Source organism: Caretta caretta, chromosome 2, assembly GCF_965140235.1.
Source record: "Caretta caretta isolate rCarCar2 chromosome 2, rCarCar1.hap1, whole genome shotgun sequence".
In the NCBI taxonomy this organism is placed as follows: Eukaryota; Metazoa; Chordata; order Testudines; family Cheloniidae; genus Caretta; species Caretta caretta.
The window spans coordinates 42,416,301-42,442,299 of NC_134207.1; the positions used below are offsets into that span (position 1 = coordinate 42,416,301).

The 25,999-nt window shown below is 45.7% G+C and overlaps 1 protein-coding gene across 1 annotated transcript; it reads left to right on the forward strand.

Annotated features, from left to right (window-relative positions):
• Nucleotides 1-1,962: 1,962 nt before the first annotated feature.
• Nucleotides 1,963-17,842, forward strand: GDF6 (growth differentiation factor 6). The gene is made up of 2 exons (XM_048841290.2): nucleotides 1,963-2,399; nucleotides 14,558-17,842. The coding sequence occupies exons 1-2, from the start codon at nucleotides 2,048-2,050 to the stop codon at nucleotides 15,454-15,456; spliced, it is 1,251 nt and encodes a 416-aa protein (XP_048697247.1). The 5' UTR covers nucleotides 1,963-2,047; the 3' UTR covers nucleotides 15,457-17,842.
• The last annotated feature ends 8,157 nt before the right edge of the window (nucleotides 17,843-25,999 follow it).

A 25,999-nucleotide genomic window follows, 5' to 3' on the forward strand; every position in this document is an offset into this window, starting at 1 on the left:
AATATTGGGACTGTCCCTATAAAACTGGGACAGCTGGTCATGCTAAATGGGAGGAGGAGGGGAGCCTGGGTACCACAGGAGTGTCTGGAAGAGTAATGGAAAAGTTGAGGGGCAACGGGAAGGCAGCGGCATGGAATTCAGTGGGAGGGGCAGGTAAAGCAAAAAGAGGGAATGCGGGAGGGAGAGGCAGTGGGTGCATAGGGTAAAGTGGGTTTGTTGCTCTTCTGCGTTAAGAAGCTGTGCTGGGATGTCCTGTGAGTTACTGTATGGAACAATCTATCCACTCAGCCTAAGCCTGGTGATGGGGAATGGTTTCTAAGAGGCTCCTGATTGAACAGGGCAGGAAGAATCCTCCTCTGCTGCCTGCTGCTGCTCTCTCATTTAACTCTGAAGTGCCCAGTGTGACAAGAGCAGAGTGTGGAATCGCTTCCCCACCAGCAGGCTTTCCTGCCTGTTCCTGGCTCAGCGCCTCCTGGTGCCCCCCTTCCCCTTCTCTAGTGTTTCCTGCCCGCCTGCCTGTGCTCCCTACCAGGCCCTGGCCTGATGCTAGCTGCCTGCCCGTGTTGCCCTCAGTTTTGGTCTTACAGTTTAGAAGAATACGAATCACCTGGAGGGCACAAGTTTCTGTAATTTCCCTCTCAGCCTTTTGGGAGTCAGACTGGGCTGGCTCAGAGTTGCTGGACAAGCTGGTATCTCCTTCTCTCTCTCTCTGGTTTTTTGTTCTGGAATCTCAGCTTTCATTTAAAAAAGAGAATTATTTAGCCCTTACGGTTGCAAAGATAACACGGAAAATGGGAATCAGCTGTAACCAATACCATTTATTAGCCTGAGTTTGCACACAACCTGAAACGACAGCTGGAGAGCTGAGAACCGCCATATAAATGCCAGAATTGTTACTTACTTCACAGCTGATCAAAGGATGTAACAAAGGAGAAGCACAATTTTCTTTTACGGATGTGTACAGTGCATCTGTCTCAGTGACAGCTCACTTTGGCACAAGTAGGCAGCACTTGGGAGAGTAACGCCATTTATCTCCCCCCCCCCCCCAACATCTATCTTGCAGGCAAGAAGGAACAGAGGCCAGGGGTCCATTCCAGCCTCACCCAGAAAAGCCGAGCACAGTAGTGCTCAGTTGCGTTACTCAACCTCCGCCAACTGGGCTCAGGTCTAGGTGACCCAGCAATGTACATATGATCACGGCACATTTGCACAGATAATGACATCTCATTTGAATGTCCCAGGGGGATGGAGGTTGGCTAGTGGGGGCACAGCCTGGCAGGGTACCAGTTAGGGTTGCCAATTTTGGTTGGATGTATTCCTGGAGGTTTCATCACATGACATAACCTTCAATTAATTCCTGGAGACTCCAGGACAACCCTGGAGGGTTGGCAACCCTAGTACCAGTGTGGGGAGTGTTTCCAGTTTGACCGCTGCACTCTCCCGTCAGCAGAAGGTGCTGCCGCTTACTCTTCCCTCCTAAGCTCCCACTGCCCTGGTTTTAGGCTCAGATACCCCGGTGATGGGCGCCCCACAAGAACCCAAACAGACCGGCAGAGAAGCCAGCCTTATTTGATTACAAGGCATAAGCTAGCAGCAGTGCGGCTGCTCCCAGCCCTTCCCGCACTGAGGGGGAGCCGCGGGCTGCGCCTCTCCGTAGGCCCAGCTCTGTGCCCCACCCCTGGCCAGGGCGGGGATGCCTCTGGGGGACCCGGCCACCTTCGCTCCACTAGCCAGCTGCTGGGGGCGGGGCCTGCCTCCGGACTGCCTCTCCCTCACCCGCACAGCCACGCCCCCGGGCGGGCAGCGGCCCCGCCCCCCCAGAGCGGTGTCCCCCTGGCCGCGCTCCCCCCTCTCAGCTGCAAGGGGCGTGTCGCTGGGAAGGAGGGAGGGAGGCGGGGCCGCGCCCGGGGCTGGTACAGTCCCCGCTCGGCTCTGCCCGCTCGCACTCATCCCAGCACCCAAGGCCGCTGGAGCTCGGGCTGCACCCTCGCTCGATCCGACGCCGGCCGGGGCTTTCCGTGCGCTCTGCTCCGGGGAGCCGCTCGCTATGAACGCAGCCCGGGCCCTGCTCTCCGCCGTGTTCCTCATCAGCTTCCTGTGGGATTTACCCGGTTTCCAGCTGGCTTCCATCGGCTCCTCCACCAAGGGCCCGAGGAGCCGCCGAGAGGCGAAGGTGGCCAGGTCCCCCAGAGGCATCCCCGCCCTGGCCAGCCACCAGTCGCGGCTGCCGCGGGAGGCGCAGCCGGGGGGCAAAGCGCGGCAGCGAGCGGAGCCCCACGAGTACATGCTGTCTCTGTACAGGACCTACTCCATAGCGGAGAAACTGGGGATCAATGCCAGCTTTTTTCAGTCATCGAAATCCGCCAATACTATCACTAGTTTTGTAGACAGGGGACGAGGTAAGTTCAAAGAGCCGCATCCCTCTACCCACCCGAAACTGCCGCCGCCGGGTACCCGTGTGCGTAGAAGGGAGCCTGCGCCTTGAGCCCAAATCCCGAGTAAGCCCTTCAGAGCGCTCTTAATACAGCCACGCGTTTGTAGATCATTTATTTGCCAGGCTGCGTTTCTCTGCAGCCGATCTCTGGAGAATATTTGATTTGGATTTTTCTGTAAAAAGGAGCGAAAGATCGGGAAGGTGGATCTTATTCTAAATAGTGGATTTTTTTTTTTTTTAGTAGCAAAAAGATTAGCAACTCCATCCGGATTGCAGTGACCACGGGTTTACATGAGTGAGGCATGCACGATCGCTCCTGAATTCACAAGAGATATTTTAAAAAGATACAAGCGCTCTCGAGTGTAAACGCAATCTTAAAAACTGCTCTTCTTTTTATGTCCTTCTTGCAAAGAAAGGATCACTCTTATCGCTTCAACGGTAAGGCAAATAGAAAGTTCAAACCGACCGAGGGCAAAGCTTTACTGCTTAAAGCTGCTCTAGCTTATCAGGGTTGCTTTTATCAAGATTGCCTGCAACAAGCCCAGCTCCGTTTGAAATCACTCGGAGTAGGAAGCGGCTTTTAATTGGGCTCTTCTAAAGCAGTGCCGGCTAGTTCATGGACGCTGCCCTTCAAGTCCAGGAAAGTCTTATAGCAGAGCGTTCGCTGATAGGCGCAAAACTCTTTGCGGGGAGCCAGCTCAGGATTGAAAGGTGCTTTGATTTGCTCCTGCTTTTATTTGGGCCCGATCCTGCTTCCATTAAAGCCCGCGGGGGAAACCCTCGTGGATTTCAGTGGATGCAGGATCTGCACTTCCTCGCTCTTTTGCTTTGTGTTTTGTTTTGCCCGGGCATCAGCTGTTCTCTCCCGGTGTTGTAAACCTCGTCCACCGCACCAGGTTAACGTGACAAATGCCGATAGATCCATACGGGCAGCGATCCATACGGGCAGCCTGAGACCGCCTTGTTCTCGATCACTTATGTCACCCCCTCCTCCCCCTACAGCTGTGTGCCGGGGGGAAAGATCCACCCCAGATCTTCAGCCCTTTTCGCATTTAAAGGTTGTTGAACTGCCTCTCCCACTGATTCTTTGCCAGCTCTTATACTGGGGAAGGTGAAGTTGAGGATCCTTTGGGACTGGGACAGAGAGTGTAAAAACATTTTGTTACCCGGGCTTGTGATCTATTAATGACAGAGGAATTAAATAGTTCTTAAGGAGGGTTGTAAATTCCTTCCCTTCCCCCCTAACTATTTAGGACCCCCCCACCCCGCCAACCTGCACACTACAACCTGCCTGCAGCTCTGACCCTATAGAAAGAGCAAGCTGCTCTTTCAGCTGGGTCAGGGGGTTCATTAGCTGTTGAAAGCCCTGAAAAGCAAATTACCTTCCTATATTTGATGATTTTTCGGACAAAGCTCAGCTTTAAAAAGCCACATGGCTCCTTTGTAGTTATATGAGCTGGTTATTCAGTCCCCAGCTTCAATCAAAACCAGAAAGCAGCTGAGACTTGTTTGCCCCCGAAGCTCTTCTTGTCTGCTCTGCGGAGGGACATCCTTTATCTCCTACCTGAGCTGTTCCTCTGAGTCCAAGCGCCTTGCTTCACACGCTGCTCTTGAGCCAGGGGTCCACACAGCCAAGAGGTCCTGGCACAATAGGCGGTAATGTTCGAGGCAGTTTGTTTTCATATGGTCAAAGAAGAAAAGTGTGGGGAGGGTTAACGGCAAATGTGTTTTCAAACTCTACATTTTCTCCTTTTATGCCCCTTATATTTGGCCCCGTAGAGTTAATTTGAAAAGCGTCGCTCGTCCGAAGTCGTCTGCTCACTCTGAAATCGCTTTGAGGAATAGGATGCGTGGGATGAGCTTTGAACGATTTTGGACGCGGAGTAAAACGCCAGTGAAGGCGTAGTGCTTTTTGGTGCTTGCTTGTTTTGTAACTACTCCCTCTCGGGGGTGTGTGTGTGTGTCAGAAACTCCCGTAGGTCCCGGATAGGGTTTCTAGGAATACAGAAACCGAGAGCTAGTTTTGGTTCCCGGTTGTGTCTATTTTTTTAAGTTGCTTTCTGAAATTAAGATGTCTTTCCCCGCCATAACAATTACCCCACTGCGTACTGCCAGCTTGTTTGCAGAGCCCTGAAAGCCGCATAAAAACACCCCTTTCAAGATCATCTTATTCTTGATCACCAGAGGAAAGACAGTTAATTTAACAAATTTAGCTCATCTTGCTGCATGGAGGATTCTACTCCGTGGGGAAGTGATTTGCGAACAGAAGTCCCGGTTTGATGAAGGAAAAGCCTCACTTTCCCTCATTGATTTTGATTTGATGTGTCACAGGCTGTGACCTTGTGCTGGACCTTCTATGGGTTGCTTAGCATCAAGCCGCTGATTGGAGTATTTCAACTCAGTGATCTAATTGAGTGTTCATGTCATAACATATCAAATATTGTCTAGTCTCCCATAATGAAGTGGACCAGCCAATGGCACATCACCAAAAACTTCAAGAGAACTTCCGTTCCTCTGAAGTGGTAGCTTTTTTACTGCCCACCTCCCTGTGGGCTCCTCGCCCAGTTAATTGCCGAGCTGGAGTTGTGCGGCTGCTGAACAGTCCCTGCTCAGAAAAGTTTCTGTCAATTCATTTACAGACAATATAGCCCCCCAATTGACCCAATTAGATAGGCTGCTATTTACCTAACTAGGAATTCTGGAGGAGACAGTGGTAGCCATACCTTGTCTGCCCACATGACCTTGTTAATTGCAGGGGTTCATAAGGATAACAATTGGGGCGGAGTGTAGAGAATCCTTTGGCCACATAAAGAAATTCGGTTCCCAGACCTGTTCTCTGGGAGGAGAATTTCAAGAAGAGTTAACAGGAGTAAGAGACTTTCTTATTGGATGATCTGCAATTACTCGTGTCTGTGTGTGTGTGTGTGTGTGTGTGTCTCCTTGGGTGAATGCATGGAATTGCAGCCAAAGAACATAGCCTCTGATCTGTCCACTGCACACCCAAAATAGTGCACCGGTATCTTCTCAGTAATGAGTTAAGAAGTGGAGAGCGGTTAAATCGAAGCTCCAAATACTATCCCTTCTGGCGTTGCTTTCTTCCTTCCCCTAAACGAGTGAGATCGCTTTCGGGGCAGTTGGATAGGGGAAGAAGCCGCGCTAGCCTGTATTAGTCTCAAGCGTTAAAAATAATTCAGAAAGGGAGCAATAGGCTGTGATTCCCCCCGCCTCATTTTGTCACCCCACCCCGCTTGTTACGGTCGCAAGATCAGACAGGACCTAGCTGAATGTAGGAAAATTACTGTTGGCACATGAAGTAACTCATTAAAACGCAGATGGTGCTCTCTGGCCTCAGGACCCCCAGCATTGGAGCGCCACAGTAAAGCAGGACAATTAGGAAGGAGAACTAGGCAGGAGAAAAGTAAGAGAAGGAGGGAGCTGCGAGAGAGAGAGAGAAATCAACAAGGAAACTGGCAAAGAGGAAGAAATGCAGAATGGTTCACATACAGAGGCAGTGTCAGGGAGAGCTTCTTTCCAAGCAATAACGAGGGGACAGGGGAGGGGGTCAGGCAATTGGCCCTTAGGTTAATGTCAGATTTCCCTTTTGGATGCAAAGTTTCTACGTCGGTTCCAAACAAGAGAGGATCCTTATTACATTGGAGGAGTTTTTCCACAACAAACACAGTAAGATCTGAATATTATTGCCGGATTTGAAAGAGATGCAGACCGTCTCCTTCCCCCCAGTTAGTGTTGCACGTGCAAGATAGTTCATTAAGAAGTTTACAGGAATCTGATTGTAATTTTGTGTTGTTTCCCTTTTATGTTGTGGGGCGGGGGGAGGGAAATCCACGTGCAAAATCTGAAAATGTCCCGGCTGTTCATGTGGCAGAAGAAAAGGAATGTAAATCCCACTTGAAGTTCATTTTGTGCTGCATGTTTATGCAAAACAGCGGGTTTCTGGGTGGACCTAGGGCTGCAATGCAGTGTGATCAGTGTAGAGCCTTTGCCCAGGCAATGTTGTCGTTGGCAAAAGGAAAATGAAATATAAGCAGGGAAGTATTTTAATGGGGAAGGAGGGAATTCACAACTGTTAATTATTTGGTGACCTTGTATTCGATTTGTTTGAGCCCCTTATAAAAACACTAATGCAGACCAGACGGCCAAAGTGAGGGAGCCTGCAGAAGGTTCCAATCTGCGCTTTATTTCCCTGGTAAGAGCCTTGGAAAGAGTGGAGGGACTGGCGGTGGGAGAAGGTTGGAAGGCGGTGTGCTTGCAGTACCCTCCACCACTGGGGTGGGGGACATCTTGTCTCTTTGTTAACCACAAGGGACAGAAAGGTCTCGAAAGAGATCCTGCGACTAGCCACGAGCGAGAGAAAGGAACTAGATTTGGGGCTAGAAGGTGGGGGAGGCTTTTCTGTTCCCGGGGATGGAGTGGGGGCAGCCACAATTCCTCTTGTCACATTCTCTTTGGGCGATGTGGTTTTTCTTCTGTCAGTCCTGGGAACTGAGCTGGGAGCTGTTGGGACGGTAGCTGGGAGGGAAGAAGTGGGAGGGTACAGAAAAGTTATAGAATAGTCGCAAAGCAATTGCCACAGAACACTCCCTTGTTTGTTGTGTCTTTTTTTAACAAGACACCGGCCTTTTGCAGCAGTAATCCAGCTGTATCTGTAAAGATCGCTCCATTTACTCTTGATACTGGCTAGGCGTTTTTAATTTAGGTGAAGCAAAACAACCAACTTGCATTCGGATCTATAAATCCTCCATTAGCCATCCATTTCATCGGGCAACAAACAAAACCGTTTACCACCTCATTCTGTTGATCTTAGTCGCTACCTCATAAAAAGGCACGGGTACATCTTAAATGCTACACACACAGTCTCTTTAAAGCCCTATGCAGTGTGCAGTAATCAGCCAGTGCATGAAAATCAAGGAGTCCAAATACCTAAAGTAATTCCAAATGCTTATTTTGGACCCGATCCCACAATCTTTACCCCTCCCTCCCGCCCCCCCCCCCAACCCTTCCCTTGTTTCCTACGGGACAGATTTGCCCTGGTAAGATCGAGCTCTTTGTTTTCAGAATTGTTATTGCTGTTTAGAAAGCTCCCATCTTTTTCTTGCCCTCTTCCCCATAATGTTGTGCAAAACTAGGGTCACAGCAAAATGCCATAGGATCCTGCGATGAAATATGAACTGATCAGGGAGATCGAGAACGAAATCTTACCATCCGCACACGCCTGCCCGCCTCTTAGACTGTTTACACGTACACGAGCCCTTTAGAATTCCGAGTCTCGTCATGCAACGCTCAAACTAGATTCGGAATGCAACATATTTGTTTGCCACTGGCGAACTAAGAGCAAGAGTAGCCGCAGCGGTGGGGTTGTAAGGGGACGTTAATCAGGCGATCTGCTGCATCGCGTTCATTACTTTCGTCATTACTTCTTAATCCTAAAGAGAGAGAGAGAGAGAGAGAGAGAAAAGACGATGTGGAAACGCTTGTTTCCTCGCATGCCCTGCTGTGGCGTTTTGCAACAAACTAGCAATAGGTTCTGGAGCTAGTCAGCCTCGCCAATAGGGAACTCCGATTGTTCCCTGGCCACATGACTAAAAGATGGTCTCCAAACTATAGGGGGACATTTTATTTTTTACTAACTGGTAGGCTAAAGAATGGGCAGATATTTAAGCCCCGAATTTGCTGAAATGAATGCTGGTCTTTATCACACATACATTTCTCGTCTGGTTTTTCTACTCTTCTGTATCTCTAGCTTCAGAAATAATCCAAGAGCTGTAAAACAAATAATTTTGGGACAGGAATATTTTAGGATTTGGGGGGCTATTTAAATTAATATTTAGGTAAGAAAATAATTCAGACTAACATAGGGAGGGACCACACTTAACTTGCTCTGAGAGTGAAGCCATTTCGCTTTAGCATGCATCCTACTCTTCTACGAAGCAGTGAGGGCGATTTTAACTTTGTTAAATGTGTTATATAAAAGGGCACTAACACCCATGCTAAACTCCCTTTGGATTTGTCTTGCATAAGGACTGTATTATCCAGTCCAGTTTGACAGGGCTATAACTTCAGATTGGTGGCTAGAGTACATTTGTCTGTTTTGTCACTTTGTTGAAGTTTGTTCATGGGATTAAAGAGAAAACGAGAGAGAGAGAGAGAGAGAGAGAGAGAGAGAGAGAGTGAGCAAGGAAGAGGCTGGTGATAAACCCAGAACAGAATTGCCATAGCAGAGGGAGACGGCTAAAATGTAAGATTTAGTATTCAGTATTTTCAGGCATAGATTCAGTGAAGAAAATGATCAAGAAAATAAATGCACGCTAGCTGTGGGCATTTTGACTGTAAAATATGCACTAAATAATCACCCTGAGTTCGTTCACTTTTTGGCAGGATGAGGAACAGATTCTAGGAAGGTGTGGTCTTTCCCAGTTACCTGATAGTGAGCGAATGAAACGTTTAAACCTAGTCACACAGTGCAATAAAAAGCCAGTGCAAGGCGCTCAGAGATGTGGAATTCAAACTGGAGAAATACCACACATGGAGAGCTAGCCTCTTTACTCTATAGCCCACATCATGCTTAGAAAGTACTACCTGTCAGTGTTGTTACTGTGCAGACAATGTGTAGGCAGCCTGTCATGATTACTGAGGATATATGTTTTAACTTTCAGATTATTGTTGAACGAGAGTCTTTAAATGGTCTTTAAACTGCAAATGTGCTTTTGCTTTGAGTTTAAATATGGCTTGAAAGAGAATTGGGAAAGAGAAAATTCTTCTTGAATGTGGTTTTGGTATAATTTGTAGTGATGTAAAGTTAAGATTTGAGCCCTAATGAATTGGCGGGAAGCCCAGTACCTGATTTGCCATGAAAAGGGAAACTTTGTGTAGGCTTCATTAATCCCAGCCTTTCCTCGGAGTTCAGGTCTGCCTGCTAGAAAGTGAACTCGGGAAGCAGGAGTCGTTTAACACAGGGAGTTAAAGGAAACATCCCGTGCAAATAATTAATTTAACCCTAGAGATGGTAAAAACCACCACAACCACAAAGTAAAGGAAATGTACATAACAGGAGGGCTCCTAGGAGGGAACGCTTCCAGCTCCAGCTCGGATGGCATTTCTCCCACAGACTCTTCTGTTAAAGCAGTGACATGAAGGTGTCCCACGCAAAATTCTGCAAGGCAAAACACGATCAGCATATTCGTTTCCCGGGACACGCTTGAAAGGGCAGGGTCTACATCAGGCTGTTTCTTTTCCCCACCAGTGCCACGTGCTTCAATCCAGATAGATCCGTCTCCCCCCGCAATATTTTAGCTTCACATGGACAACTAACAAAAAGGACATTCGAAAGAATAATATAACACTCAGGTGTACGCACATTTAAATTCCAAACACCAGGGTACCTGGAGGCTGACTTCTCCCTATGGTATTTTCTGTAATTCCGTGTTTCCAACAGCCACTTGTGTGCTTTAGCAATACAGTACATTTGTTGAGCTCTGGAAATAGGTTAGCAATAAGCTGAGAGGGGGCAGATTTTGAATGTGTTGTCTGAGGACACAGATTCCACCCTAGCCATGTCTTTGATTTCAAGGTAAATAATGAAGCAAAGCCCCATAAACACCGTAAGACCCTACCACAAAGGGTGAGCGAGAGCAAGGGGTGTTTTCACCGTTACTGTGCTCTTTGCACGGTAAAACGGAAAACAAATGGACTGAAAGTTTCTAAAAAAGGATCAGTCTTTCTCAGATTTCTAGAATTTTTTATGCCCCCCCCCCCCCACACACACACCGCACTCTTCCCTCGCTCCTCTGGTTTTCCCACCCTCTTGACTGTTTGCATTGGGAGCAAGCCAATATGGTTTAGGATTATGTCTTCATCTGTAATTATTAGGTTACAAGAGTGAGCAAACAACGTTTATCTGATCGGATTCAAAGCTGCCTATTTGAAATAACCGGTGCCCTGGCCCCTTTGACGGAATAAGGAGAACTGGCAATTTTATCAGTTGATGAAAGCTTTCTGACTGAACAATTTCTGGACCTCAGGTAGTGCCGAGATGTGGCCGTCCTTTGACATCTTCTTACCCACCTGGTACATTTCCTCTCCTTTTCTGGCGTCCCTGTCCCATGTGACATGAAGCCAGTTCAGACTCAAATATAGTTAGAGGAGCAACAGATTTGTTCTTGTTTGAAACCCACACGTCCGAGATCGTCCTACCCGTGGCTGGAAGAGTTGAGTGATCTCCTTAACCGCTTAACACAGAGCGTTCGGACAATTTACAACCCTCAAGTTGCCGTTTTCAACCCTAAAACCTCACATGGGATCTCGCATTTTCCTCCCCACTACTGCTCAGTGCGTATAACTGCCATTTAAAAGTACACTTGACATTTGCCCCTTGATGGCATAAATCTCCAGGCGACATTCCGGAGCCACTAAATGTCCAGCCCTGCTGATGGAAATCTGAGACACTTTGCTTTCACTTGTCCTCACGTGGGAAAAGGGAGACTTGGCCCACTCCCCCCTTTCAAACCTCTCTCAGGCGATCCCCACAATTCTCTTTGCGGAGCTCAGTTGAAAAATGTGCCTGCAACCCTCCCCCCACCCCCGTCCAGCTGAAAGCTACAGCCCCATAGAAAGGGGTTAGTTCTATGGAGCAGGTGACTGCCCGTGCGTTTCCCCTTCTCCCGCCTTCTAGCAGGGTGACCGGAGAGCACTACACCTTCCGGTAGATCTCCGCCTGGTAACAGGTCCCAGGAAGGGGCGTGGGGGGGGGGATACCTCTATTTCAGGTCCGGGTTCTCCGCCTGCCACCAGCCTGCTGGGGTGGGACACGTGCTGACAAGCTGTGAGTGGGAAGGGGGGAGCTAGGCTCAAGATTTTAGGGCTCTGAAGGGACTCTGAGAACTGGTAAACCTGGGATCACAGTACTCTGGGGACCCCAGGGTCGAGGAATCTGGAACCAAACAGATCCAGACACCTAGACTCAAAGGTCCCAGTGGGCTGGGCTCCTGACACATCTGGGCTTCAGCTGCAATTCCCCGGAAGAGAAAAAGTGGACGCGCATCTCCTTTGAGATCAAACACAAGACCCCCGCCCCTCAAGCAGGACTAGAGAGACCCAGCTTTCCCCTGGCCCTGAAGACCGGGGGCAGAGGGTTGGTCGCCTGGTAAGCAGGGGTTGGGAAGGTGTTGGCGTGTGCCAGACAGGCATGGGGAAGAAGATCTGCAGCCTCTCTGATCCCAGCAGACCCAGCAGCACTGCGTGAGAGCCCACGGGCGAATAAATGGAGCTCCTACTTTCCTAGTCCTGCCTCGGACACTATTCAGCTCCCGGGCCGCTCACAGAGCGCAGGGTCAGCGGCCAACGCTGCGTTTAACCTGGCCCCCTAGGAGGAGCGAGCTATTCAAAAGCCCATAGCTCTGATCACCCTGCCACCCCCTGCCCCATGTGAATGTTGGTTTACAAAATAATGAATAAGAGAATAATGAAGGAATGGGGCTGCCGCTGAGCTTGCCGTACGCGCCTTAGGTTCTAGACAGCCATTTACGAGAAGGATCAACTACGCTTTCAAAATAATGTAGCCCTGGCTCTGGCTGCAGCATGAATTTAGGGCTCTGGATAGTGAAAGTGAAATGTGACGAAGCAAGCAGGGCATTGTTCGAAGCATCCACATTCTTGCTGTTGGAATGTCCATCTTTTCCTGAAACTTACCCCGCATCTCAGACCCATGCTCAGCACATAAAGTGGAGGAAAAACTCGTGAAGCTGACACACAGTCCTGGCTGGGTGAGTGTTGTCTGAGAGCTTCACTTTCTTGAATTATTCACCCCATCCTGAAGTCCTTGTGCACTCCGAACCCTCGCCCGAAGTCAACAGAGGAGATTTGGGTGTATTAGGAACAAGGGAGGGGGGAAGGGGTGTGTGGATCAGGCCCAGTGTGAAAAACAACAGAGAGACAAATGAAACCATAAAGAACTATGGCCCCATTCCGAATTGTTTCTGAAGCACAAGCCGGGCGGACACAACACATTTTGCCTTGTTCCAGCTGGAGGGCTGATAAAACACGTGTAAACATTGCCGTGATAGGCCGAATCCTGCTCACTTCTCTCAATGGAGCGCTCCCAACAGCACTTTAAGGTCATTAGAATGAAGCTAGGCAGCACTTGCTATATTTCACTTTTATTTTAAACAGATTGTTTTAACAGCTGTCGTTGTCACCTTGTTTTTGTAGGCTCTATGGTTGTTAATAAATGTGTAATTCCCACTGAAGTAGGTTTGTATCTCCGTCGGGGCTGTGTCTGGGTATCCCTGAGCTGCTGCTGCTGCTCTTCAGAAGACCCAACTGCAGTTTGAATTAATTAGTTCTAGTTAATCTTCATTATGGAAAAGGAATATTCCTTCCTCGGTTGAAACTAGGTTACAGGAGTCTCACTTGGAGGTTTTGTAGGCCTCATTCCAAATTCCCTGGTGCTCTTCTTTATGAAGAACTCTGGCCACCCGCTTGAAATTAATCAGCAATGGGATTTCACTTTTAAAAGGCGCTGGTCCGATTTCTACTGAAGTCAAGGGGAGATTTGCCCGTGATCTCAGTGGCAGCGGGCTAGAATCCCAAGTGCTTTACCCAGGATTAATCCATCTTCATACAATCATTTTGTCATCTGCTTTGGTAAAATCATTCCACCTATTTTATTTTAAACGAATTAACCCTTTCACTGCTGTCTTAATTATCTTTTATCTTCCTCACACAAGGAAATGTATAATTGATTTCCAGGACCGATCCATGTTTATCAATGACTCACATACACATTTCTAGGGAAAGAAAACCTATTTTTGCCTTCCCCCCGGGAAAATATAACCCTGCCCTGAATAAAGGTGGAAAGCTCCTCAGAAACATTTTCTAGAGGGATGGAAACCTGGTAAAAGTGTACTTCGCTACAGCCACCCAGACGGGCTTCCACCGGGTCCCTAAACTCTTCGCAGGGGTTTGTTAGGAAACCCTGGTTCTGCGCAGGGTTGCAGAGAAGGCTCTGTTAGGAAAGAGCCGCGATCTCTCGAGGAATATTTCCTGGGCACTGTGTCCCGGTTAGGCAATGCGATTCCAGCTGAATTTCACACAGTACCTATTGGCTGCATTTTTGGGGAAAAAAGCAGCCAATGGAGAGTGACTTTTGAGTTCCTGTATGTCAAGCCATATTGATTTTTACATCGATTTGGCAAGTCTGGAGGTCTTGGCTTCCATAAATCATCCGGCTGTTCCCCCACGCCTCAGCTGGCTCCCCCCTCCCAGACTTTTCAGCTGGACCTTCGGTTGTGAAATACACTGATTAGAAATAGCAATGACCTCTGAAATCAACAAATAACAGGGATTGTATATTTCTTTAGTCTCCATTTCTACCTCTGGTGCAAGCTGAGCTTGGAAATGCTGCGAGGGGCTGCTGAACGCTGGCTCCAATGACACTTTTACTATTGAAATATACACAAACTTTACTAGCTTCTGGGGAGACCCAGGGGCTTTGGGAATTTTTGTATTCGCTGGGTTGTAAACATTTTATTGGAAAGCAGCTCGGGGGAATCTGGTTTGCTTTTCGTGCTGTACTTCGTACACAAATGTGTCAAAAAAGAAGTCCAGGTTTCTCTCTCGGAGCGGAATAAAATAGCCCCCTCCCCTCCCCCGCCGGACTCTAGCCGCAGAGGACAGCAGGGCGGTCGGGGTGAGGAAATGTCCCTGGAGCGCGGGCTGTCAGAACACGCCCGGTCCCGGGAGCCAGTGTGGACGCGGAGCGAGGCGATTCTCGCTGTGTGCCGATCCTGCCACTAAACCACGGGCTCCCTTTTAGAGACGCCCAGTGCCCACAGTGGAAACACGCTAGGGCCAGCGACTCATCTAACCCCCCCAGCGACCCTGCCATGGAAGGAGAAGCCCCGCGGAGAGTCGCCGGCACCGGTCCTCTCCCTTCCCCGGGAGAGGGCGCCTGGCTCTCCGGGCCGGGGCCGGGGCCGGGGCCGGGGGGCGGTTTCGGGGCAGGCAGGGCCGCTGGAGGAGTGAGCCCAGGCTGCCTGCCCTGTCTCCCCGCGGCCGCGGGAAGGTCCCCCGGCGTGAAACTGACTGTAATTATGTGTTATCTTGCAGACGATCTCTCGCCCGCCCCGCTCAGGAGACAGAAGTATTTGTTTGATGTATCGACCCTCTCAGACAAAGAAGAGCTGGTGGGAGCGGAGCTGCGGCTCTTTCGCAAAGCCCCCGGCCACCGCCTCCCCCAGCCCCCGCCGGGCCTGTCCTCCATGCAGCTCTTCCCCTGCCTCTCCCCCCGGCTCCTGGACGCCCGGACGCTGGACCCGCGGGAGGCTCCCCCGGCCGGCTGGGAAGTGTTTGACGTGTGGCAGGGGCTGCAGCAGCAGCGGCCCTGGAAGCAGCTCTGCCTGGAGCTGCGGGCCCCGGGGGGCCGGGGGCAGCAGCCGCGGGCGGACCTCCGGGGCCTGGGCTTCGGGCGGCGAGGCCGGGCGCAGCAGGAGAAGGCCCTGCTGGTGGTGTTCACCAGGTCCCCGCGCAAGAACCTGTTCGCCGAGCTGCGCGAGGAGCGGGGCTCGCCGCGGGAGGAGCCGGGCTCGCCGCGGCGCGTGCCGCAGGAGACCCAGCAGCAGTTCAAGACGCGGCGGAAGAGGCGGACCGCCTTCGCCAGCCGCCATGGCAAAAGGCATGGCAAGAAGTCCCGGCTCAGGTGCAGCAAAAAGCCCCTGCACGTGAACTTTAAGGAGCTGGGCTGGGACGACTGGATTATCGCCCCGCTGGAGTACGAAGCCTACCACTGCGAAGGGGTGTGCGACTTCCCGCTGAGATCCCACCTGGAGCCCACCAACCACGCCATCATCCAGACCCTCATGAACTCCATGGACCCCAGCTCCACGCCCCCCAGCTGCTGCGTGCCCACCAAGCTGACCCCCATCAGCATCCTCTACATAGACGCGGGCAACAACGTGGTGTACAAGCAGTACGAAGACATGGTGGTGGAGTCCTGCGGTTGCAGGTAGCAGGCTGCTTTGCCGGTCTCCCCGGGGGAGATCAGGCGGGTTGGAGCTATAAATGAACTCAAAGGACAGGAGAGGGCTGGTCGAGTCTGAGGTCCCGGAAACTTCACCTATTGGACGGGACGGGAGGGGAATTCTCACATGTTGGGTGCTCCTGGAAAACAGTCAAGGATCTGAGGCGCGTCTGCATCGGCCGGCGTGATCTGCATACTTGATAGGCTTGAATGGGTGAGGAATAGTTTGTGTATCCGTCTCCTCTGTACCCCTGCTCTCGACACATTGGAAACCAGCGTTAAAACCAGCCACCAACCAACCCTTTCCTCTGGCGAAGCTCCACAGTACAGAGGAGAAGGTGGGCTTTAACTGCCTTCTCCGTGCCTGACCCAGCCAGCCCCATGGACCCCTCACCCAACAGGCTGGGGCTGCTCAGTTTTCAGGAGAAAGCTGGCACTGAGTAGCCCACCTGCCAGATCCTGCTTTGCACACAAGGAGATTCAAGCCCACCCCTTCCTTCAAAGAACTGGGTGGAAGTGGAGGCAGGAAAGTGGGAGGGGGCGGAAAGAGGGGGACACTTTTGCAGATCTGATGGGAACCAGCGCTCTCCAGATCCGGTTGTGGGAGTCAAGTCTGGAGAGAGAAGGATTATTTTGCTGCGCCTTCTCCGTTGATGTTTCTCCCCAGTGTATACAAGATGCAGCGACAGGCACCTGTTCAAACTGAGCCCGTTTAAGATTAAGGGAAAGCAACAGGCACGACTCCTTTCGTGGGTTGGCATGGGGGGAGTAACGGAACTAGCAAGCAGAGGAGGCAAAAAAAAAAAAAAAAAGTCCCCGATAAAGTTTTGGTTCCAAGGACTTTCCCCTTGGAATTATCTGATGATCTATATCTGCTTTAAGGGTAAAGGCAATTTACCAAGTATAAAAACAATCAAAGCCAGAGAGCAGAATGACTCCTGCCTCTGAAGTTTCCCTAAGAAGGGTTATTTCGTTTCTGCCCTCTCTCTTTCACATTCCTGCAAAATTACCAGCCAGAAATAGCCTACGGCCCCCTCCCCCAAAAACATTGTTCCAGATTGTAATTACCAGTTCGGTTATATTTTAAGGCTTAGTAATGAAAAACTGTGAAAAGAGCAAAGTGTTACAGAAAACACAAATGGGAGTGATTTGGAATGGAAGCTCCTTTAAATTTTAAGAAAAAGCATGAAACTATTCAATTAACAAATTCCGTATCAACCTGCAACAGTATTATATGGAAATATGGTGCTGGAAAAAGCATTTATAAAGATTTTTGTTTCCTTCCCACCTTTTGTCTGAAACACAGCTTTACCCAAGGAAAGTGCACTTCTCAGCATGCCTAACCCTTTTTGGTTTTATTTTTAACTTGTATGTTTACAGGTTTAGACGTCCCCCACGGAATTCTAGTGCTGTTAGCTTATCTGGTTTCACAAAGCTTCAAACAGGTGAAAAAAGAGGATGAGAATAATAATAATAATAATTAATAATTAATAATTAATTAATAATATAAACCGCTAATAATAATAAAAAGACTCGACCAGGAGCAATAATTTAAAATGCACATTTTGCTTTGGATGCACTTGTTGTTCATATTAAAGCTGTAAATATTTGTTTATTTAAACAGACTGAAAAGTGCAAAATGGAGGTGAACAACATGCATTTCTTTTTTAAATGTACAAAACATTATATGCACTCAAAATGTTATAATTTCTAATATTTTTTAAAGTTTATATTTGAGTTGTACAGAGTTAAGCATTAATCAAATATTTCATTCTTCCTTAAAGATATCATTTCCTTAAAATATTATTGCAAGATTTAAATTCTGTGTTAATAATGGAGATTTTTTTTTACTGTCTACCTCACTATAATACAAGTATTTACAACTCTAAAATTATCTGAGGTAAATTAATATTCAGAGCATTTTTACAGTACACTTTTACTGGACGATACTACAACTATTACTGTATTATTAAACTTTTTTTTTTCAAAAAGTCAGCTTGCTTTTATATGTTCTCTTGTTTGGTTAAGTAATAACAAATTCCTCTCAAACATTGGCTGCAATTCTAAAATGATGTAGTGTTAAGTTCCAATAAACACCACTTAAAATATAATATTCAAAGCCATTCTTCCTACTTGAAACCCTTCTGTATTCTCATAAGAGTTTTACTTTTACCTTTAATATACATTGTTGGTATTATTATGAGAGAAGCTACATTATGATTTTATATAACTTTAATGTAACTGGAAGAATGCATTAAATGGAAAGATTCAGACGAACATTTGTAAATATCATCTGTATTGGACACATTTCTATACACTGTATTATGATGAGAAGCATAAGTACTGGATGTTTTATAAATGATATTTATTTTTGATGCAATGGGTAAAATATTTATTAAATTTTTTCCTGGTTATCTCTTAGATAATGAAGAGCTATTCACTGAGTAACTGTTTCAATAAGAGAAAAATTCCAATCTCTTATTATGACATGGTGTTCAGACAACAGCAGTAGCCCACTGTGCATTTAGCATGATTCCTTTCAAAGAAAACTTAAATCTGTATGCACAGGAGTTGAAAGAACTTCTCACCTTGTAGAAACTGTGAAATGTATTTGCAAACAAGGTTCTTTTCATGGAAGGAGGCATTTCTATCTGATCACAGGACCTACTCGACAGATTTTACTCAGGCAAACTTGCATTCATTTGGAAACGTGCTTGAATAAAAGATTGCAGGATTGGGCCCATAGTTTTTGACACCAGTAGGGTAGAAGCCCAATAGAAGAGTCCTGCTGTTGTAATATGCTTTCATCTCAAGAGAATATTAATGTTTAATGTTTAAACATGCTTCCTGCTAATATTAGATTCAGAAATAGCATCCTTAATATGAGAGGTTAGTTTCAAAATACAGTTCACTGATTGTATATGGCAAGAGGTGGAGGTGTTCCTTCCCCTGTGAACTTTGATTGCTGCTTTGAGCTAAATTACTACAGTTTTCTTTTAAGAGTGTTTTACTGTGGATCAGTCTTCTACTATAGGCTTGAAGGAAGGCAAAGTGGAAAAAAAAATCTGTATCTTAAATGGATATAACAGTGTCTGTACCCAAAAAGGAGCAAGGAATAGGACACCATGAACTGGAAATGACTATTGTATGCAAACCTGAAATTCTACAAAAAGAGCACATTCCAGAAGTTTTTAAATGATGAGTTATTTCTCTTTCAATTGTTATTGTCTAATTAGCAAACAAAATAGCAGCTGTACAGACAGTTATTGTTCCAACTAAAAAAATACAGTATACTTTTCAATGCTAATCATCTTAACCTCTTTATTATAAGAAGGATTTTGCTTATAGTATTACCCTTTATATAAAGTATTTAGGTGCAACTTAATTGTAAACATGCATGCTGCATTTTTTGGAATGTCTCAGAAATGATATTGTGGAGGCTGGTTAGAAGTAATAGAATAATTATTGAGAACCTTATCACCCTATCCTAAATCCCCCCTCCACCTCCACTTTTTCATTCTTTTTATGCATCTGTTTTGGATGCTGTAGTTCATTTGACATGTTCTGGGCACATTTTGGCAAGTCCCCTATTGCCAATAAACCGCATTTCTGCTTATTTCCTTTTTTAGTTCTGCAGTGTCCCTTTAATATTGTGTGAAATTGAGAAGGCAAAGAGGGGAGGTGCAAAAATACAGCAAGGCTGACAGATTTTCATTCTCCCCTCCTCTCCTCCTTCTAAAAAAAAAAGTATTAACTAGTGAGCTGGACAGAGATTGTTGGTGGATGTTTTCTGGGCTCTTTAACATGAATCCTGAAAGCCCTTAGTACAGAGAAAATGAACCCTAATGCGATAATTGAATGGAAGTATATCTCTGAGTGCTGCCAAAGGACTTTCTTTCCTATATTCAACTCCCCATGTTCAAAAGCATAGTTAGAAGGAGACAATGATTTCTTTATTACATTTCTGGCCAGAAGAGGGAGCAGGATCTATTAGGCTGTGGAAACAGTTACTAGCAAATGTTAGACAACTCTTCAAACACTGATTGTATAATAGCATTGTAAAAAAATGAAACTCCTTTCATTCTTAGCTATGTAACAGAGCATTTAAACCTGAGGTATTTGTATAATAGAAGTGTACAGAGGCTTAAACACGTGGAGGATCACACTCTTAAACCTTGCAAAACACTTTCTTGCCTTACAAGGGATGATTCTCATTTTAGATCCAGTTTTATCTCCCTCCCACACAGACCTGCTGGGAATTCATTTTTATTGTTGGAAGTGGTTTACATCAGAAAAGCTGAATCAAGATATTAAGCCTGTAGGCAATAGGCCCAATTTTTCTCTTCCTTATGCTTATACCAGTTAGGTATAAGTCTATTGAAAGCAGTAGAATAGTTGGGTTTTACACTGATGTAACTGAGATCAGAACTAGGCCAAATGTTATTTAGGCTATCAAATTGACCACAGGTAGTGTGAAATTTCGCATTTATCATTATTATTAATTAGTATTTTATTGTATTATTATTATGCCTCTCATTTTGTGTCTTAAAAGCCCATTTGAGGCCTCAGGAGTTTGAGAGGTTTGAATAACCTACATTTATACTTGGGGATTAATGGTACAGAACTTAGGCAACACAAAGTGGATTTCAATAAAGTCTAATTTATTTAATTGCACATAGGCCCTGGTGCTGTGGTATAGTGATAAGAAGATAAGCATGTTGTGTGGAATATACTCATTTATTGTAGGAGTCTCTCATTAATATTGTATTTCCAAATATCTGTGGTCCCTATTTCTTTATAATGTAAAAGCAATTATAAGCACTAATACACTCCAACTGTTCTTTTACTATGAGGGAGGAGATTTGGCACCACACCTCCCCCTCCCCTGCCTCCATCCTTGGCCCCTCTGTCAGATGACAGAGGGAACAGCTGGTCTGCACCCTTCCCTGAACAATTTGATAGGTTCATTTAAAATATGTCATTCTTTTAGCATACAATATTGCTAGGGTGACCAGATAGCAACAGTGAAAAATGGGGAGCCTTTATTTTCAGGGGTGGGGGTAGAGTTGCCTACGTAAGACAAAGCCCCTAATATCAGGACAGTCATGATAATATCGGGACGTCTGCTCACCCTAAATATTGCCTGAGTGTTGGAAATGGTTCTCCCAAGTACTTTAATTTGTATGATGAAAACACATTCCCTGGAAGCAGGACATCTAAAAACAGTTTGGGGAGCTTTTATCCAGCTCAGCTTCCTAGACAGATATCCTAAAAGCTGTTTCCACACTTTTATTGGGCTAGCTACAGACTCCATGACCTCTGACCCTAGGTCATGAAAGGACCCTGAGGAGCATTTTCACCCTGCAAAACCAGTCTCTGAGCAGTTAATTAAGAATCCATCATTTTTTAGTCTCTGAGGAATTTCAGTATGTTTAGTCTTACAGAAAAAATACTAAAACAAAAGAAGGGAGAGGAATGATTGTGGTTTAGGCTCTGGGTGGAAACTCGGGATATTTGGTTTCCATTCTCAGCTCTGGTTTCAATTTCCAGCTGTATGTGACCTTGGTCAAATCACATAGGGCTAGATTTTTAAAGTTCTTAAGGCACCTAAAGGTGCAGCTAGGCACCTAGTGACATTGATTGCAATGGGAGTTCAGTGCAGAGATCTTTTGACAATTCCATAGGCACCTGTTTGCATCATTAGGCCCTAAAGACCTTAAACTCTCCCTGTCTCAGTTCCCCGTCTGTAAAATGGGGATAACAGTACTTCCTTTCATCTATTTAGCTATTAAGCACTTCAGGGCAAGGATTCTTTGTACTGCACAATACAGCCCTGATTTTAGATTGGATCTCTTGGTGCCACCACAGTACAAATGATATTATGCTGGTCTGATGACTTTTAATGAAGCCTCCAGACTTTGATCTTTTGCTGACATTGATATCAAGTAGCTAATGAGTTACAAAACTAATAATCCAAGCCTGGCAGTGAATATGCTATGCAGGACCCTGTTTGTTTGCTGCAGTTGATTCCACAGATATGGTACATCTGTGATACTTTTCAAAGTATTGTACATTTTTTTTCTGGTATGAATGATTATAAATTAATTGGTTCAGTTGTTTTATTTATTATTTGTACTGTGTTAGTGCCCACATACTCCTGGTGAAATTGGGGCCCTATTGTGATAGGCAATGTACAAACACATAGGAAAACATGGTCCCTGCTTACAACCTGTAGTCCAGATCCTGCAAACTCTGTGTGGATCATGTCACAGATTTGTTTCAGTATAGCCCTCGGAACAGCACTGAATTGAATTTGCGTTGTTTATTAATGAATTCATTCACAAATCCCTTTGTTTCATTACCAGACCAGCTCCAGTATCAGGTATGTCATGGCCACTTAAATGTTACATCCCCTGTTCTGTTTTGGTGTAAAGTAAGTTAACATTGTCAGCTAGAACTGGAATTCTTTAAAATATCTTCCTATTACATCTTGGCAATATCTAACACAAAGAAGATTCAAAATTATGTTCATTAATAAGGACTGACATTTTATTACCCCAGTTAAGTACTGTTCAGTCATTGTCCCTTCTCATTCTTTTAGACAAGGGTCCCCCTGCCCTCCTAACCGAGATGTACCTGAACTCTGCCAAAGTGTGTGGTCTGCTGCAAAACAATGAAAGCAAAGTTATCACTGACATAACAGGCTGTAGAGCTGAGTAACATAAAGCAGATCTGGCTGCAATGTTTTGGAAGGGAGTGAGAAAAGAAAGCGGAGGTGTTTAGCATTCAGGGCCTTTGGAAGTATAGCTGACTTTTGATTTGACTTCCAACTCCCCCCTAAAGAGAAATGAGCTTCCTTGGAGAAGGTTAATGCCATTAGGAGATAAAACAGGTGTGGTCAGTATGTGGCTTGTAGAGTTGCTCTGAACAATTTGAAAATTTGGAAATTTTAATGAAGAACAACAAAAAAATTTCAGCAGTTTTTTAAACGGCATTCCCCCCAACCCACTATTAACCAGTCCTAGTGGTTAGTCTATTAAAGTGGTTGCAGAGAAACCATCTTTATGGCATATGAAAGCTTGCTGACCTTTTCCGTATTGCTCAGTAGTACAGTATTAAGAATTGCTGAAACGTTTATCCTTCTTGTATTGATCAAGTGTTGCACTGTCCTCTCAACAGCAGGCTTCTACCATGCTTAAAAGAGTTACAGTACCAGGAGCAAAATCTGAACAATGTGCTGTTACACACCATGATTTTTACAGTTTTGTATCTGTTTATACACCCATCTCTTTGTCCAACTCTCTTCACTCTCAGGATATTATCATGAGTTTGAGCATGGAAATCTGCTTTATCTGTGTATCCTAATGTCAACATAAGGTTTCACTTGTCATTGATTACGAACCTCTCAGACTGTATTACAGCAAGTCTTCCCATGGTATATAGGCATATCAGTTCTTACCCATTATACCTAGAGATTTCTTGTTTTGTGTGCAGCTGTGCAAAAATTCACTTTCAAAGCTCATTGCTTGGTGCAGCATCAAGTTCTGTGCTGATGGGATAAAATATGATGTAATGAAATAGGATATGGTATGACGCAAAGGCCATAATTCAAAGGTAACCACATTTCTCCAACTGGATACCTGCCATCAATTTTGAAAGCCAAGTGTCTGGTCTGAATGCTGGTAGACTTCTAGAATAGGGAGAGGATGTAAGAGGCAGGTGATTTCTGGTGTTTAGAATTACTTAATGATTAAGCATAGCTCATTGTTCTCACAGTACTGTTCAAAATTAAGCACCCCTTTGGCATCAACTGTAGGACACAAGGAGAAAAGCCTTTGCTGTTAATGCTATACCCTAAAACACACGTTCACAGCTCAAACAGATCGTGCGCTGAGTGTGTAAGCTAAAGCAAAGTCTTCGGGCTGGTGATCTCAGCTCTTGTATCTGCTGCTGATAGCAGAAAAGAAGAGCTGATTGCTGAAGGGACAGATTGTGCCTGCAGCATAGCCCGCTCTTGTGGGCAGACTGGTGGGCCTCAGCGAAGCAGGATGTCTCCCAGAGCTCCTCAAGACCTGGGGGAAGGCATAAACTGACTTGTTCAGCATACATCTCCCCTGCCCTCTGACTCTGCTGGCTGGTCTAGGGGAAGAGCACAGAGCAATGCTCCACCTGCTGCCCAGCCCGTTTGGGATGCTGTGCTATCTGTGGGGAGCATTTGGGTAGCAGCCCAGTGCCGTTTTGAGTGTAGGAGCTGCGATCTTGGCTGGCTCTTAGATGGGCCATGTCAGGTGGGGGAGGCTGCTTACTGCCATCCCTGCACTGTGCCTGTATGGGCCCCTCATTAACAGGAGAGATATCCCAACAAGAAAGTGGTCTCCTTTAGATGTGAGCTGTTATGTGCCTTAGGCTGTATTAATCATCATCCTATGACTTATGCCAGTCAGAGATAGGCTGTGCATGAGATTTCTTCTATGGGTTCTTCTATGGGTTGCTAAATACCTCGTGGTCAGACTCATGAGTAACTCCCTTCTTCTGACTGCTTTGAAATAATAAAACAATTGTAAGGTGCTGACATAATGTGATCCATGTCTTTCCATACCCTCACCGTCACCTGCCAGATGACCTCCTCTTTCCTCCCCCAAATTACAATGTTGCTCCACTCCAGCCAAAGGGCAGCTGCTACATTGCTCAGCCCATGTCAGTTTCCCCTTCTACTCCCTCCCCTTGCTCTTGCTTCCATATTGTATTAATACTAAACTTCTCTTCCTGGCCTTCAAAGCTCTGGACAGCTCCTGCCCTGCCTGCATCTTGCATATTGTTTCTTACTGCATTCTCCTTTGCTCTGCCAATGACATCAGCCTTCTCAACCTCTTTATTTCCTCTCCCACTCCCAGTTTTGTGCCTTTCTTCATACTAACCTCACGCATAGACTGACCCTTCATTCCCCATGCGCCAGTCCCAACATCTCTCCTCATTCAAATCACTACTAAAAATGCATTTTGTTCAAGAGGCCGGACAACATTAGCCCATGTCAATCAGATTCCTCCCCCACAGCATCACGCTGGGAAAATGATGGAGATGATAAAAAAATCATAACCTCACAAGTTAAAAAGACATGGTTTCCCAATGCACTTTGTCTTTTCAGTATCTGTGGTTTTAGGTAGAACTGGTCAAAATGTCCTACTTTGAAAAAAAATTTTCATGGAAAAAAATGTGGTTTTGATAAGAACAAATTTTGTGGAAAAAAATTTTGTTCCATTGTTGAAATTCACTTTTGACAAAACTTCGAATGAAAAAAGGCAGAGTTTTTTGGGGAAATTTTCATGCAACATGGTGAGACAAAAATCCCACTTTCCCTCACTTCTTAACTCTTCCCTCCCCAGGTTTTTTCCCCCTGGACAAAGTAAAAAAGCGCAAGAAAGAGAGGAAAAAACCCAAACATTTGAAACAATTTTTTAAAAACAAACTAAAAATTTTCATTTTGTTTTGAAAAACATTTAGATTAAAAAAACAAATAAAAGAAATTGTGAAACTTTTTGAATGAATGGAAACTTAGGTATTTTTGGAATTAAAAGCATTCTTTTAAATAACTCCATGGTTAGGAATTCTGATCTACAACCAGAACAGTGCGTTGACCTATTGAGGTCCACGTTGCAGAAAGCAAATTTCAAAGTTGCATGTGGCCACATGGATCCACTCAGGTGGAAACAATTGCAGGATCGAGGCCGTAGACCATAAATTCCTCAGGGCAAGCACACATTGACTGCACATATCAATTAATAAATAAAATACTAATGCATTGGGTACATTGGCTTTTTCTGCATACTGTCATGGCAATTATTTGACCTAACTTGAAATAGCTTGCATGGTGCAATTGTTCCATTGTTTCCACATATTCAAAGAGGCAGTAGAAAGCAGAGGTTGGAGAAATATGTTTGTGACTTGGCGGGGCAGAGTCAGATGGCTCTATATTGTGAGATTTCTTTGAAGAAACTGTTGGTATTTCTCTGTCACTGATATCCTGCAATGTATCTCACTGTAAGCAATATCATAACAATAATGAATATTTATAAAGGGTCTTATTAGAACATTTACACAAAGAGAGACATTGTCTAATCTGTAGTGGGGTGAATAATGCAAAATGTTTTCTCTGACTAGTCATTTGAAATTTGTAATGAATTCACTATAAACCATGTTCCTGCCCCTTTTGTGTTTGCTAGCTGTGAATATTGCAATGTTTGAGTTCAACAGACACAGACAAGGATGCGCAGAAAGCTAATGCCAAAGTTGCATGTGTAAGTATTAATGGGAGCCACATTTTAAATATACTACATGCAGGTGTCTATGTTAAAAGTGATTTCACTTCCAACTAATCAGGGAAAAGAAACAATTTCGTATGACAGGTTTCAAGGCACTGCATTTAGCCGTATGGAGTGGAAATCTATCAACTGCATGAAAAAACTTGTACAGATACAGACAGACATCATCTTCCTTTCCAAATGCAAACAGATGGACATCGCACCAAAAGGACT

Excerpts from the sequence above, each read along its gene's own strand:
- GDF6 (XM_048841290.2), top strand. The coding sequence starts at position 2,048 with ATGAACGCAGCCCGGGCCCTGCTCTCCGCCGTGTTCCTCATCAGCTTC. Across the intron at positions 2,400-14,557 it reads TTTTGTAGACAGGGGACGAG|ACGATCTCTCGCCCGCCCCG; the intron begins GTAAGTTCAAAG and ends GTTATCTTGCAG.